Here is a 15,372-nt window from a genome sequence, read left to right on the forward strand (position 1 = left end):
ATCTGTACAAAATGATTTAATGAATTTCTCTCTCCTTTCCTTGTGATAGCATTAATGATGGTAAATTACATATATACAGATGAGCATGAGAAAAAAAAAACACTCCAAAATCATCAGTAGAGCTATTTAGTTAACTGTAAAATGAATATATAGATGAGTTGCTTTATTTAGCTCAACTTCAATTCTTCTAAGTAGGGAACAAATCCCAGGCTAAAAATTTGCTGTGGGCTTCTTACAGAGGACTGCAGAATAGATCCATGTTGTGCTAGATGGCACAACTGCCAGACCAAAAATATAAACCATGCAGGTACCTTGTAGAGATCAAGGTGAGGAAAACCTGTGTTGTTGTATTTATAAATACCGGTATATAGTTACTAATTAAAAGAATGAAACAGAAGACCTTAGGTGGGAGTGTGTGAAGGTTTTATGTGTGTTTTAACTGTATTTATCATGTACATTGGACAACAAATTGAAGCAGATCCTACAGCCAGGACTTTAGCTGCCAGTGAGGCTTGAAAGGGGAAAAGTATCCAAAGATTTCTTCAGGACATGGATGAGGAAACTTCTGATAAAAGTCTCTGACAGAAGCACAGAAACTTGGATTGTTTACTTGGGTTTCTAAATCCCTTCATGGATATATTTCCAATCAGGCTAGTGGAAATTACTGTATTTTTAATTTAATTTCTACTTCAAGAAACATGGTAGGGGCAGAACAGGTGGCTTGGCATGTGGAACAACTGGCACAGATGAAAGCCAGCCAGATGGCATTAGGCTAAAAGAGTTCTCTTGCCCAAAATATAGCACCCACGTCCTTGGCAGATTCTAAAACCAGCAAAGAATCTGTCTCTGTCTCCCTTTACCATTATCACACAGCTGACTTTTATATATATCTGCAGTTCTGATCCCTGCCCTTACAGCTTTGCAATAACTTCACAAATTTCTCATATGAGGAAAGCACTTAAAAGGATTCAACAAGGAAAAAATTTTAATTAGACTTCTTTTCCTTTCAGGTAACTCAATTTTTCAACATTGATGGAATAACGTTCATCTATTCCTGTAGCTCTTTGGGGATTACTAATTTAAAAAGTAATCGAATTTAATACTTGAATAAGCAATGTAATATGAAGATCTATTTTTTAGCAGATGAGCAGATTAAATATATCACAAAAAGTAAAACGCCTCAAATTTTAGATGTTGCACATTTAATTGCACATATGCAGTTATTTGATTAAATGAACTATGTGAGCTACTTGAACCAAGAAGAAATATTTCCAAGCTCAATCTAGTCTCATAATTAAGACTCTTTATGTACATTGAATAAGATCTGCCCAAACAATAAAATATATCTACATTTGGTCAATGTTCTGTTCACAATTTATTATAAACTACACTAAAGTCTGATCCTCATTACCAGAGGACTCAAAGTTTGCTAATAATGCAATCTGGGAGTTTGCTTAACGTTTGCTTAATTTCTAGAAAGAGAACCTGTGAAAAGCTGCATTTATCCCTCAAATCCCCTGGTTAGTTCTAGATTTACCATTCCTTCCATCACTGCACTATGTGAGCCAAATTTTCTTCTCATACACAACTGCACAATTGCTATCCAAGTCCATGGGTTCAGAGAACTTCATGAAGAGCAGATGGTCTTATGTCAGTCTCTACTGCTTGCAAAGAACTCTCCTCCATCTCCAGCCAGCATGACATTCAACAGTCAGAGAAGTTCTGCACAGTGCTTATGAGAGGGAAGTAAAGCGTTCCCCTGAAAACTGGACAAGGAAATGCCTAAAATTGCAAGCTGACTGAAAAAGTAAAAGGAATTGAGTCAGCATTCAGGGGAAAGGAAGGAAAAGGGAGGAGTGGAACAAGCAGTATATTCTCAAAAAAAAAAAAAAAAAGTATGTTCAAAGCAGATACCATGAAAAATATAAGTGCTACTAGTATGCCATAAATAATATAAGACTGAGATAATGCACCATTAAAGTTTATGGATCAAATCCTCTTTCCTGGCCATGATGTACTTAGGCATTACAAAGACTCTCAGAGTTGGTTACAGCTTTCTGATTCACTACCCAGCCCAGTTCATCTCTGGCACTGAGATGGAACTGGAGATGATTCATTAACGGAGGGAGCCAATTTGCAATTTCTCTACCCTACAATCCCTTTAAGCCACTGTTTAAAGGGGCTGTAAAACTGGCTAATATATTAACTCTTAGTTCATTCGGAACTTCTCAGTCTAGAAGAGAAATTTCCTGGACCTTGGGTGCTTTTCTCTTGTTTTGCCTTGCCTGAGCACTGACAGGGGGCCCAGGACAGTGAACGAGGCCTAAGGCTTTCCCCTTCTAAGCCCCTCAGGTTTCTCCAGCTGTGTGAATGCTTCAATTTGTCCCAAATAAACAGAGTTTATTTAGATGTGTCATGCACATGTACATGCACATCCATGCTCACTGATCACTAAACTGCAAAGCCAATTCAAATTTCTTGTGTTCAAGGGAACCATAAGCCTGGGTGCAATGTGCCCTCCGAGCATGCATAATCTGAAACAGATGGCTCAACAGATGAGCTGCCAAACATTCAAGGCCAATTCAAATGCCATCCAAAAGTAAAAGTTATGTGGGATAAAAGTTTTCCGTGTCCCACTTTAGATAAACAGGGCCTATCTGCTTGGAAGATGATTCCTTCTCATTTTCTGTTTGTCTACTTATTATTTTCAAATATGGCACGCTCTAGAAAATAAATTCAGTTTTACCAGCTGCCAGCATTTTCCAATCACTTGTTTAGGTTTTTTGTTAAATAAAGCTCCATATTGTGGAGTGAAGAGATCGCAGGTTATTTGAGCATAAGTTAAAAAACACAGTCGACAAGGAAAGAGCAAAATACAGGAACTTTCTGGCCTTCAAGGTTGCAAAGAAAAGGCTGAAAATATGAACTGTTCAGAAACCAAAATTCCTTTTTAACTCATGTTTTGGTTAGCAGTGCTTAAGCACAAATAAATAATTTAAATTGCATGGATTATGATGTGTATTGATTTCACATTTAAACGCTCTGATACATGGTACTAGAAAGCTCTCCCCAGCTTGTGATAGTTCCTAGCTTTTCCACAGGACTCCCTGCCCACAGCTTGCCTAAGTGGAGGCATTGTTCCTGCAGGCATTATTATGCCTTAGGCAATGCCTTCACTGTAAAGTAACCATATGTCTTGATTTTCCCATAAAAACATTTTTTTTGACACCTGGAATTTTTCCTGAGGGTGCATGTGCACACACACACACACACAGATCTATATACATATATAAGTCTATTAATCTGTCCATCTCCCCAGATTCTGTATCTAGGTGTCTGAATTTCTTAACACCAGGAATCCTGACACAAGACTATTAAATACATTCAAAAAACCCAGACAATGGCAGATTGCATACTGCAGAGTTCTGGTGTGCATGGAAAAAAAAAAAAGAACATTTCCAAAAAGTAATTACACTGTCTGAGCACTCACAGTACAGAATATGCCTATGTTGCTGCTGGGAACAGAAATGACAGCCATCACTTCAGTCAGCCAAGCACCACTGAGATCAGTCACACTGCAGAACATTACCTATGCTTCACACTGCACCAGCTGACACCGCACTGATTATCCCCTGAAATGTTTAAAGTACTACAGTACTACAGGTAAGGATTTATGGGTGTAGAAGATTCAAGCTAAAACACACAAAGACATTGTAAGTTAACTCCACAGTCAAGACAAAGGGTGTAAGATTGGTCCACTACCCACAAGAAAAAGAAAATTGCTGTCTCTGTGTTTTAGAAATTCTGTGCAGTGAGTAAATGTAATGCAGGGACTGTAACAATTAAATGTAAGATATCACTGTTGATATTTAGCAGATTAAATTCTCATTCAAAAGAATGAAGCCAAATGGATATAATATTTTACAGATAGATGGGTTAATGTTATCAGTATGTAAGTGACAGCTGGATCTGTGTAGGATTTTGTTTTGTCTAAAACTGACAGATATGTAAGCCGAAATCTGAAAGACAGATAAGATAACAGCTCATTTGCTACTGGTTTTGCTGTATTGAGAAGAGCTGTATCGAGAAGAGCTGTATCTGTCCTTTATTTGTCAGACTAGAAACATAAACCAGAGAGTGTAATGCTAATGATACACTCAGATCCTCCTCTTTTGCTTATGCATTATGAATAGCAGAGCTTAACTGGGTAGTGACATGCTTTAATCTCTAAGTCAATGCAATAAATTTTGCTCCTGATTATGTACATGTAGCTACCTCAACACCAAAGGAACATAAAGTGTGAACAATGTTTGGGTTGTTTGGCCTGGAGTGGAAACACCTGATTAAACCAGTGCTTTTCTGTTGATAACTTATTTCCAAAGGCTCAAGGCTGCTAATCTCAAAACTGTATTGCACATTTGATCAGTAAATTAGAACAAACTATTTATTGTGTATACCTCAAGTAAACACAGCACTGGAAGAAACTACGTTGTCTTAAACATTACCAACTTCAGCTTATTCTATGTAAATTAAAGTTTCACTGTACACTACAGACTGTTTTTATTGTTAGACTTCCTTGTAAGTACATTCCTTACAAGCTTATTTTCAAAAACGAATTCTCTTGGGCAATGGAAAGTAAATTATATAACTCTCAATTTTGCCAATTGTCCAGAGAATTTGGTTAACTCCAGTAGCACTTAGGGATTTTAATATTAATGTTATTGTAGGATTTTCTTAGAAGTTACATTGCAGTTACTCCTGCAATAGTTTACTGGGGCACTGGGAAGTTCACAGACTGAACTTTTGAAACGTGGAAGCAAACAGATGCAACAAGGCCTGGATTTTCTTGGCTTACAAAGTGAGTAACAGAGCTGCCCTGTGCGTGCTGCTGCCTACAAGCCGAGTAGGATTTCCTTTGTTTCAGTCCATGACATCTGGGTGTATTTCAACAGTTCTGAGCAACTTCAGCTTCAGCAAAAATTGGCAAAACTATTCATGTTGGAGAAGCAGCAAAGTAAGGTCTGACTACTAAAATGTAAAAATTAGGCTACAATATTATTAAAGATCCCACAGAAATAACACTCTTTTACTGAAAATGAAGCCCTGACAACCAAAAACTCTTCTTGAAATAATAGTTAAAGAGTCCCTTGGTGAAAATAAGTCCCGAATTGAAAATAAGAAAAAAAATTAATATTATTAGTAATATAATATTAATAATAAAAAATAGCTGTAATGGCTCAGAAGAAAGGTGTCCTGTCCAGCCCAATGTCCTGTCTCCAGCAGTGTCAACAGCCAATAGCTATGGAAAATGGTAGGAGTGGAAAATGTAGTGAGACTGTTCTGGTGGACTTACCAAACTTCCAATGATTTACAGTTCAGAAGTCACCCGAGCTGGAGTTAATTCTTGTGAGTGGTTGTTTTACTTTGGACAGCAACTTAATGTATCCAATAATATGTCCAAGGCTTTTGTCTTCACCCTGCCAAGACTGAAACCTCACCAGCATGTGCAAGGGCTTTCCCTGATCCTTGAACTTGGGTTTTATTCCTGCTCATACCAAGCTGATGGAGCTGCAGGAGGTGCTGCTCTGAACTGAAGCCTCACTTCATCTGATACAGCTGCATTCTGCATGAGTCTGAGAGTTCACACATAAATTGAATATTCTCCTGACAGCTCCTGAGAGCTGACACAGTAGCAAAGCACCCATCTGCTTTCTAAATTCTGGTCCAAGCGCACATCATGATTTTTGGGGAGCAATCTGAGTGTATTTTGCTGACTACTTATTTTTCTCCTACTAAATTAGTTTTCCCTTTCTTGTTTCATTTCTCATAGAAGAGAGAGAGAGAGGGAATTGAATAGGATAAAAAAAATCTGCATTTTTGCTTTCATCAGAACAAGAAGAAAGCAAATCCTTTAATTAGGCATGAAAAGGGACTTTTTCATTCTCAGATAAGAAGAAAAAAATCTTCTCCAGTTTTTGGTAGGATAAACTTTGCTGGTTTTGTCTCTCATTCTTACACAAGAAACAGTAACCCTAAAGAAAAATCTTTTCGGCATCCCAAAATCAGGGCAGTATTAAATGAGGGCTTATACTGTTCATGGACTCCTCCTACACACAAATCCCTGGGAGGGATGCTAGACCTCAAGAAAAATTATTTTACCTTAAATCCCAGAATAAAATGTAGAGGAGACAGAAACTCATTCTACATTGACACAATGGAAACTTAGTTTTAACAGATACCCCTTTAATACCTCTAGTTACGGAAATTAAATGAGCAATAAAGGCACACATTGTACTTGTGCATTATGATGGACTGCTCAGCTCTAGGTCTCCTTGATTTTACTTTTATCCTTCTTTTCATCACCTATTTAGTACCCTAAAAATTACCACAGTCAGATGATTGTTATTTATCCGGGAAAAAAAAACAAACAGGAAAAAAGACAGGGAAAAAGATATTTTCCCTCCAGATTTTACCATGACTTCGTACCACTGAGTGTGGATACTGTTCATAACAGCCTAAAAATATGCATATATTTTGCAACCTACTTGTCTGTATAAACACCAGTATCAAATACTACCTTTGATATTGCTGTATCTATTAAGAACAAATAAATACAGTGTATAAAGAAAAACAAACAGTCCTTAACTGAAAATAAACACAGCATATAATCCTTACGAATAGTGACAATACTCTAAAGTACTAACTGAATTCTTACCTTTTCCCTTGCTAAATTTGCTACACATCAAATTCTACTGTAAGTCTAAATTTTGTGAGAAGATGATGATGATGGATGTATTGCATTCTTGCTAAACTGACTACAAAGAGCAAGTAACCTTACTTGAACACATTAATAGGGCATACACCATGAAAATAGGTGATGGTGAGGAAGCTTTGGGAAAAGAGATTATATTTATTTGCTTTTTTGTAGCAGTGGGCTGCATACCACAGCTGCAATGAAGGAAACATTCCAGTTGAGCAGCATTCCTCTGTATCTTTTCAAAGTCTCTGTGGAGGCTAAAGTAGGAATCACTTATTTGCGGTTGAGAAAATAGCAGGGACTTCTGCATTAAATTTTAAATACATTCTGCCCAGAGGATGATAAGATGTTTAAATCAAATGATGAGACATTACCTATCTAAGCAATGCATTAGGAGTATGAAATGGGATTTAGCACGCTGTGAATTCTAAACTCCTGTACTCAGCAAAGAATCATAGACTCACACAATACCAGGTTGGAATTACCATATTATCCTCAGGGATAATACAGTCCATTCTTTCTTGGTGAAAGCACAGACTAGACAATATGGCCCAGCACCCTATTCACCATGAATTTTAGAAGTGTCCATGCCTGTTGATCTCAAGAGTAAATTATGATATTTTAATTTTTATAATAAAATAATACAAAGATGACAATGAATTATTCACCAAAATTCATTCGAGCATTTTTCTACTTGCTAGATTGATTCTCAGATTACCAGAGCTCAGCCAACGTAGAGAGGGAAAATAGCCTGTATAACTATTTCTTCAGTATAAAGGCTAGGTAATTTAAAGAAGTATTTTGTATTAGATTTATACTATGTTTAAGTTACAGAATTTGTTAGAAGGTGCTTTCCCCATTAAATTTTTACTGCGATTAATTCCTTCCTCTCAGAACACTGAAGATCTCAAGTGTGACCAGGACATGTGGGAGGAATTCTTTGTCCTCTGAGTAAAGTGAGTGCAGAAGATAATCACATTTCTTAACAGCCAAGCCCCTCAACAAGCCCAGAAATGTACTTCTTGAAGAGATGTTGAATCCTAAAGTGGCAATCTACACTCCTGCAACTCCCAGATAACGTTATGTCAAACTGTCATGCAAAACCTGAATTTACTCTTAAGAGACCACACCAAAAATTTTTGTTACTGTTTCAAAACTCCTCCAATTTATAATGTCCTAAAAATGTATTTCTCTGTAGACCTTGTAATAGGATTTTGGCCATTAGGTGAGTCACTGGAGTAGCTTAATTAAGCACCTCCACTCCCTGTTTTTAACACACTGCAACAACATCTGACATCATCGGACAAACTCCTCCCATCCTGCCAAGTGTCCGTGCCAGCGAGGTGAGTCAGCTGCGTCTTTGCTGCATCATCCCTCTGACAGACAGCACTACCAGGGAGGATTAAATAACTACACACAGAATAAACCTGAGTTTCAGCATCATCTCTATCTTAAATGCAAGAGAAAGTCTTTAGCCCTGTCTATAATGGTTTGGCTGAACATATTCCATGGCTTTTGGGGAACTGGCTTCAATATTCCAGTGCTCTCCAGTGCAGCTCTAAACACACCATGGAAGGATGAGATTCTGAACTGCAGGAAGGCAGTTCAGAAAAAAAGAAAAAAGAAAAGCCCCTTCTCTTGTGAACTTCCACCAAACACAGCCATAAGCAATAAGCAAAAACAGAACAGGGATTCTGAGATGTGATGACTTGATTCCCATACAATCTGCTGGAATTTGTTTTTTTCCAGAATATGCTAATATGGAGTCATTTAGAAGACTCAGAAGGGTCTGCTTAACCCTCATCGAGGTTCCCCATCCCTGACCAATTTAATGAATTCATGACAATTCATTAAAATCAGAGAAAAACTAGATTAAAATGGACAGAATTGGGAAAATGTATTGCTAATGGCTTTTAATTCATAGAATCATAGAGGAATTGGCACAAAAGGCCCAAGAGAATTATTTGTTTGCCTCAGAAATCAGCTACTGTCCTCCTTCCACTGTCTTGTTGATTTTTTTCTTAAATATTTGTATTAAACCCAGTGACAGTATAATAAATCTATTCAGAAAATCTACTTACAATGGCACTTACTGTCATACTTGATTTAATTATCCTCTTTGAAGGATGACTGCTTGTAGGGTGAAGGTGATTCTCTCCCATCTATCTTCCTCTCTGTAATCCCCTAAACCAAACATAATTCTGAAGAAATAAAATAAAAAATGTTTAGGCTCTGACAGTGCTCCTGTTCTTAGTGTAGTTGGGATGTGCACAGAGGGACTAGAAAATACTTGTAAAGGACAGTAGCTGGAGACTGAGGATGATACAGAATGCTCCATCTTCTAGCTGATTGTAGTTTATTACTGCATTTGTTACCCATAAAAAATAAAATGGAGGGAATGATTCCCTGAAGGTGCAAATAAAATATATGATTTGCTATCAACAAGCGAAAAAAGAATCATCCACTATCAGGCTAAAACATAAATTATTAATTATGATGATTTCATTATCAGTAGTTGACATAGTGAACTTACAGGACAAGCAATACAAAATTAAACTACCAGAACATTTCTGAAGTTGGACAAGAAAATGAAACAAAATGTTATTTGTTCTCTTCTCAAATGCCTTCCTTATGTTCCTCAGAATCCCAAGCAATTGCAGCTGTTGGGAGAACCAAAAGCCACTTTCACTGCTGCCAGTCACACTCCCAGACACCCTGAAGGAAACCCACAAGCCACAGCTTCATCACTGAGGTTCTTCTGAGTTCAGCCATAACTTCAGTAAAATTACAACAGAAAAGCATTTTCTTCATAAAGAATCAGACTTCCAGTGTTCTCGTTTCCATTTTCTACCCTGGTCCTTCACTGGTAGTTACTCTGACCAGCAGTGTCTTCCTTTTTGCTGGAAACCACGAAGATTTAAACTGTAATGGGCAAAAATGTAATTTACTGGACAAGCTTGGACAAAGAAAAATAACATAGAAGAAATTTTTAAAGCAGGGTTCAAATTGGGATGTCCTGGAAAACACAGGAAGGACTGGGCATATCTGAGGTTTCCCCCTACATTCCTGCTGGGACAGTCTGAGTACTCTGGAGGCCACTTCATGGTCAGGAAATGTGTGTGTGGCTGGGACACTGTGGCAGAATAACAGAACTGAGACCTCTGTGAGGCAAGAGAATGGTGCTGGACAAGATTTTCAGCTGATGGAGCAGTGCATGAAACAAAGGCAGCACCAGGTAACAGCTGCTGCATTCAGCCCAGTTCTGTTACTTGTGTAGTGTGTTATTCTCTCAGGTGACAGTAAGTACTAAATGGTACAGAGGGTGACACTCCAGTCTGAGTTAAGTTGTGTAAAATATGGAGAACATCACAATAAACTGTCTATAATTACAGAAATAACAGCTCTTTGTAACTGATCCAGATGGAATTCAGACAGAACATGTTAAAGCAAACCAAATTCTTCTATTAAGAAATTACTCACTAACTTCTATTTTAAGCCAATGTTAATTCAAAATCATTGATGCTAATGATTTAAAATAAAAAGGGTATAAAAAGAGATTCTGGCACACTGCTGATTTCAGTTTATTGATTTGTTTAAATGAACTAAAATGTTTTCATTGATCTTTCAAAAGAATTTGAATAGGCCCCAAGAATCTTTATCAGAAGGATCTAAGTAGCTCATCCTAAATCCTTCAGTAGTGTCCTCATGATCCATGTTCAATACAGGGGAGTTATCTGACAGGCACAGAAGACAGAGCATCCTGGTATGAAAGTGCATAAACCTGTATGATATACCCTGGATGCTCAAAGACTGTTATTTCAAATGTATTTATTTCAATTTGTTTGGGGCTTTCTGAAAAACAATGATTCCCTGATCTCTGCCAAATTACTTTAAGAGATTATCCACACTACATTTCTAAAAGAAACCTTGAGCTGAATTCCCCCTTTTTTACCTGTTAACACATTTTTTCTGACTCTAAAATTTTAGCTAAAATGACAGATCTAAAATACATGCTTTTTCTGGTGGATAAAAGTCTTTGTCACATTTCTTCCCCAAAAAAGAGTAAAAGAGAACAAAGAACTACTAAGATATTCAGTGTAAACTGAAGTTCAGGAAATTCAGCCTCTGGCAAACCAAGGTAAATAAAAAGCTCTTCTGTGGAGAATTTCCTATTGTGGATGCTCTGCCCACACACAAGTTTTTCAGGGTTAAGCCAAGAGGGCTTTTATTCCATGAGTTATTTGCATTGTTTCAACTTCTGTTGCATAATAGAGCCAAAGGACTGATGTGAGATAATAAAGCTCCAGTCCAGCTACAGCTTTAACTGGCAGCACTAGTAATGTTCTGGCACCATCTGATGTTTTTTGTTTTGCTTGCCTGGGTATAATCTCTAGGCAGCTCTGCTTTGTTTAGTCAGTGAAAATTAAGAACAAAAACAGACTACTAAGGTCATATGCAGTTTGGAAAAAAATGTTATCTAAATTAACAAGCTGGATTTCAAAATCAGATTGTGCATTAGGTACCCTAAACTGGTAACCCCACGTAGAAACACACCACCAGGTGACTCCAAGGAGTATCAGTGCTCCAAATTCCCATTGGTGACAAACTACCGTACAATGTGACATGTGATATGGGGAGACAACTAGAAATCTGGAATGTTTCCTATTTCCTGAAACCCATCACGGTGATTCTTTTTCACTAAAGGGGTGATTTTCTATTAAATTTTGGTATAAAGTTGCAGTGTTGTGAGACACTAAACCTACTTCAGCCAAACTATAGAGGCATTTAAATAGTAAAAGAATAAAAAAGGGCTATAAGGGGGAAAGGAAAAAATGTTACTAATGAACATGCTAGACTGCATGATAAACAAAAACCTCATGGTAAAACCACTACTTCTGCTGCTTTATTGTTGATCCCTAGGAAGGAGGAACATGAGTATCCCTACGGGTCCTTTGAAGTTTTCATGTTAAAGTACAGCTCAAGTTCTGTACTTATGTCAGAGGAGATCAGTGCCAAAACCATGCCTTGTGCTGAACAACAGATTTGCAATTGTCCGTAGCTCCTGGGGAATTCATTCCACATTCTTGGATCAGTCTACAGGAAAGCTGTGTCACATTGAAGCCTTAACTTTTAAAGGTCATCTCGACTCATGCTCCACTGTGGACGTAGAGCACTTTGAAGAGAAGCCCCCTCGGACTCAATTGTTAATCCCGCTTTGGTTTAGACTTAAGGCACGTTGGACATGCAAAAAGCCGAGAGGCAGAGGGACAAGTACACCAGCGAGAGACGCTCAAGGCTTCCAAGCGGTGCCAAGCGTTTTAGAGAGGAACTCAAACGTTCTAAAGTGCTTTAGGGGACAGGATGTCGCCCTCCCGCCCTCACACCCCGCAGCGCCAGCGCGCCGTGCCCTCACCGCACCGCCTCGCAGCCCTCACCGCACCGCCTCGCAGCCCTCACCGCACCGCCTCGCAGCCCTCCCTGGCGCCTCGCCCTCTGCCTCCCCCGGGGCCGTGAGGAGAAGCCGCGGGGATGGGATCCCTCAGGCAGCGCCCTCAATCCCCGTCCCCCAAACTCCATCTCTCCGGACACCGGGGCCGGTCCCCTCACGGCCCCTCCCCGCTGCGCGCGCAAACACCGCCCCCCGGGGCAGAGTAGCCCCGTGGCCCCTCCCCGTCGCTGCGTGCCCCGCCCCTCCCCGCCCGGCGGCCGCCGAGTCTCTCCCCCGCTCCCCTCACCGAACGCGCGGCGTGCGCGGCGGTGCCGGTCCGGTGCTAAGATGGCGTCTATCATGGAGGGCCCGCTGAGCAAATGGACCAATGTGATGAAGGGCTGGCAGTACCGGTGGTTCGTGCTGGACTACAACGCGGGGCTGCTCTCCTACTACACGGTGAGGGGCGGCGGGCGGGCCGGGCGGGCGAGGAGGCGCCGGGGACCGGCTGAGGCGCAGGGTGGGGGCGGGGAGGGGACTCGGGGCGTGCGGGCGCCCGGGCGGCCAATGGGGAAAGAGGAGGCGGCGGGAGCGGCCAATGGGGGAGGAGGAGGCGGCGGGAGCAGCCAATGGGGCGGCGCTGCGGGGAGATCGAGCGGCGGGGGCGAGCGGCGCTGTTGTTGTTGGCGGCGGGCGGCGCCGCCGGCGGGAGCGGCCGCGGGACCCGCCCGGGCTCTCCCGGCTGCTCCGGGGCCGCGCACCCTCCTGCCCCGGAGCCTTGCTCGGTGCTGGCCGCGCGCTGCCGGGTCCCGCTGCCCCGGCACTCCCTGCCCTGTCCGGCGGGAACTCGCTCCGGCCCCGATCAGTGGGCTCAGCCCAGCCGGCGGGCGCGGGGCGGTGCCGCCTTGCCGGGGCCGTGCGCGCCCCGCCGCGCCCCGCGCTTCGTTCGCGCGGTGCGTTACCGCCGCGCTTGGCGGGCTCGCTGCCGCCCGGCAGGTGCTTCCCAGAGCCGGCTCGACTTCGCCGTTTCAATTCAGGACTTCCCACTTCCCAGCACGAACTTTTTTACTGCGGTGTGCTAAGAAACAGTTTTCTTAACTTTTTTTTTTTTTTTTTTTTTTTTTTTTTTTGCATAACCCGTGACAGATCCTGCCTTACTGGCTTGTTCACCTTCCTTATTCATATTTTTACATAACTTACAAGTATTTTAATGGTAGGAGTTTTTTTTTCAAGGATGCACCCTGAAATCTGAAGGCTCGCTGGATGAACTGCATCCACGCACCAAAGTTTTCTTCTCATGGAGCAATTAGTGTATCCGGCTGAATAAAACACATGCAACTTAAACCTGTAGAGAGCTATAATAGATGTACAGCAAATAACTTGACATATCACATTGTCTATGAAGCTTTGTTCATACAGAAGCATTGCATATAAAACTTTTTTCCCTAAATCTGCATTTCCATCATACGGGAGAGTAAGGGGTAAGGCTCTTCCCACAGAACTGTCACAGGCTCTCAGTTTTGTTCATGTGGGTTCAAAATCTCTCACCTGGGATATGGATGGAGAAATAGAAGTGCTTTTATAGTTGCTATTTAATGGCTCTTCAAATGTCAGCTACTTGACAGAGATGAATTAGTCAGTGTGGTCTAAGTAGCAGTCCAAGGTGCAAAGTCATTTAATGGTCAGCTACACAAATAGAAACATTTGCTGATGACTAGTGTGTATAATTATAATTCTGGATATTGCACTGACTTTCATCCTATGGTCTTCAGCTGTTGAATAGAATTATATTATTTAATTTTTTCCTATGACTGGGTACCTCTACATATACATTACACTTTCATTTTGTATAATTTATTACGTTCTTTCTTAGTATAACAACTTTTAGTTCGAAAATTTAAAAACCCTTTTTTAAACTACTTATCCTAAAAAGTTCAAGTTGGGTTCAAGGAATAAAATCATGTTCTCTGCTTTATGTACCTTTACCACTAAGGAGTGGCTGCAGTGAACATTTCCTTCAGGATGCTTTTCCCATCCATGAGCTCTTTCTGCACGTATGTCTCTGAAGTGTTCACTAGGCCATTCTCCAGACATCCGAATTCATTCTCTTACCTAAGGCTGTATCGTGCTGAAACCTGCCTGCCAAAAGAGCTGGTCCTTGAGCACGCCCTCCTCTCCACGTGTGCTGGCATGGCTGCTCCCAGGGCAGCAGGGTCAGCAGGAGCAGCGTTTGAAGAATAACTCAGACCTAGTCCCAGCTGATCACACACCTCTCAAGAGCCAATTCTGCCCCTGAGAAGGTGGTAGGACACTGTTTGCTTCAGCTTTAGTGTTGGAGTAGTGACTCCTGACTGGTAGATTATGAGGCTCGTAAACAGCATTAATTTGAAATGTTGGCAGATTTGGGATTTTATTTAAATGGGGCAATGGCCTGTTGTGCTCTGCACAGGCAGCCTCGTGTTTGGGATGAACTGTGGGATCAGGTGCACAGGGCTCCCTCTGGACCGGTTTGAGTCTGGAGCAATGGGGTTGCCTCACTCTGCCTGGGTCAGTGTGGCTGGGCTGCTGTTTGAGCCTGGATCTGGCCCGTCCCAGGAGAGTAAAGCACGGCTGGGCCGGGCCGGGCCGGTTCCAGCCTGGCTGTCTGGACACACGATCTGGAAGCAGTTTTGTTGGTACAAGGGATTACAGGTACCTGATCAGCCTGTGCCTGCTCATCGTCTCTCCAGGCTCCTCAGCCCATTGCAATCCAGTAAGTTCTGCAGACAGGAGACACTTTCTCCAGCAGGTCCCACAGCCTGTTAACCTTTGGCTGGGGAGCTGTGGAAAACTGCAGGCAAATAACTCCTGATACAGCTGAACTTTCCATTAGAGCCTGAGCCACAAACTTCTTCATAGACATGCCCTTGCACTCCTGTACTTAACCCTCCTTGGTAGTTACTTAAAATAGACTGCAGAAAAGCACCCTTAATGTGAAATAAACATTCAAACAGCATTAGTGTGCAATAGCACTGCACTCTGAGGGAGCAGAAAAGGTTATGCTTTGTCTTTTGGTGGAAGGAAGAGCTGTTAACCTAAGTATGTTTTGGATACATACATCAAAAGCATATGAATTCAATGAAATTCCATTTCTGGAATGATTAGAACTTTAAAGGAGCAAGTCAAAAGATTTTACATCAAGTCAGAG

The 15,372-nt window shown here is 41.3% G+C and overlaps 2 protein-coding genes and 1 long non-coding RNA gene across 9 annotated transcripts in view; 2 read left to right on the forward strand and 1 right to left on the reverse strand.

Annotated features, from left to right (window-relative positions):
• Positions 1-12,624, reverse strand: part of EPS15 (epidermal growth factor receptor pathway substrate 15) — a 67,013-nt gene extending 54,389 nt beyond the window's left edge. For 2 of the 3 annotated variants that reach the window (XM_068198717.1, XM_068198714.1), the window contains exons 1-3: positions 12,493-12,624; positions 9,048-9,163; positions 8,839-8,958 (exon numbers count right to left, since the gene is read on the reverse strand). In XM_068198717.1, coding sequence (XP_068054818.1) covers positions 8,839-8,919 — 81 coding nt within the window. In that variant the 5' untranslated portion in view covers positions 8,920-8,958; positions 9,048-9,163; positions 12,493-12,624. The remainder of the gene's footprint in view (positions 1-8,838; positions 8,959-9,047; positions 9,164-12,492) is intronic. The other variant, XM_068198715.1, reaches the window with a different exon arrangement.
• Positions 4,695-8,224, forward strand: LOC137478725 (uncharacterized). 3 transcript variants are annotated; one of them, XR_011001758.1, is made up of 4 exons: positions 4,695-4,862; positions 5,831-5,978; positions 7,459-7,535; positions 7,652-8,224. It is a non-coding gene; the product is annotated as an uncharacterized lncRNA (long non-coding RNA). The 3 variants fall into 3 exon arrangements; XR_011001759.1 differs by lacking the exon at positions 5,831-5,978 and having other exon boundaries at positions 4,695-4,858; XR_011001760.1 differs by lacking the exons at positions 5,831-5,978; positions 7,459-7,535 and having other exon boundaries at positions 4,695-4,858.
• OSBPL9 (oxysterol binding protein like 9) overlaps positions 12,510-15,372 on the forward strand; it is a 58,139-nt gene continuing 55,276 nt past the window's right edge. For all 3 annotated transcript variants that reach the window (XR_011001755.1, XM_068198724.1, XM_068198725.1), the window contains exon 1: positions 12,510-12,644. Coding sequence is in view for 2 of the 3 variants with exons in the window: in XM_068198724.1 (XP_068054825.1) it covers positions 12,534-12,644 (111 nt within the window). In the remaining variant the exon portion in view is untranslated. The remainder of the gene's footprint in view (positions 12,645-15,372) is intronic.

Source organism: Anomalospiza imberbis, chromosome 9 (assembly GCF_031753505.1).
Source record: "Anomalospiza imberbis isolate Cuckoo-Finch-1a 21T00152 chromosome 9, ASM3175350v1, whole genome shotgun sequence".
In the NCBI taxonomy this organism is placed as follows: Eukaryota; Metazoa; Chordata; class Aves; order Passeriformes; family Viduidae; genus Anomalospiza; species Anomalospiza imberbis.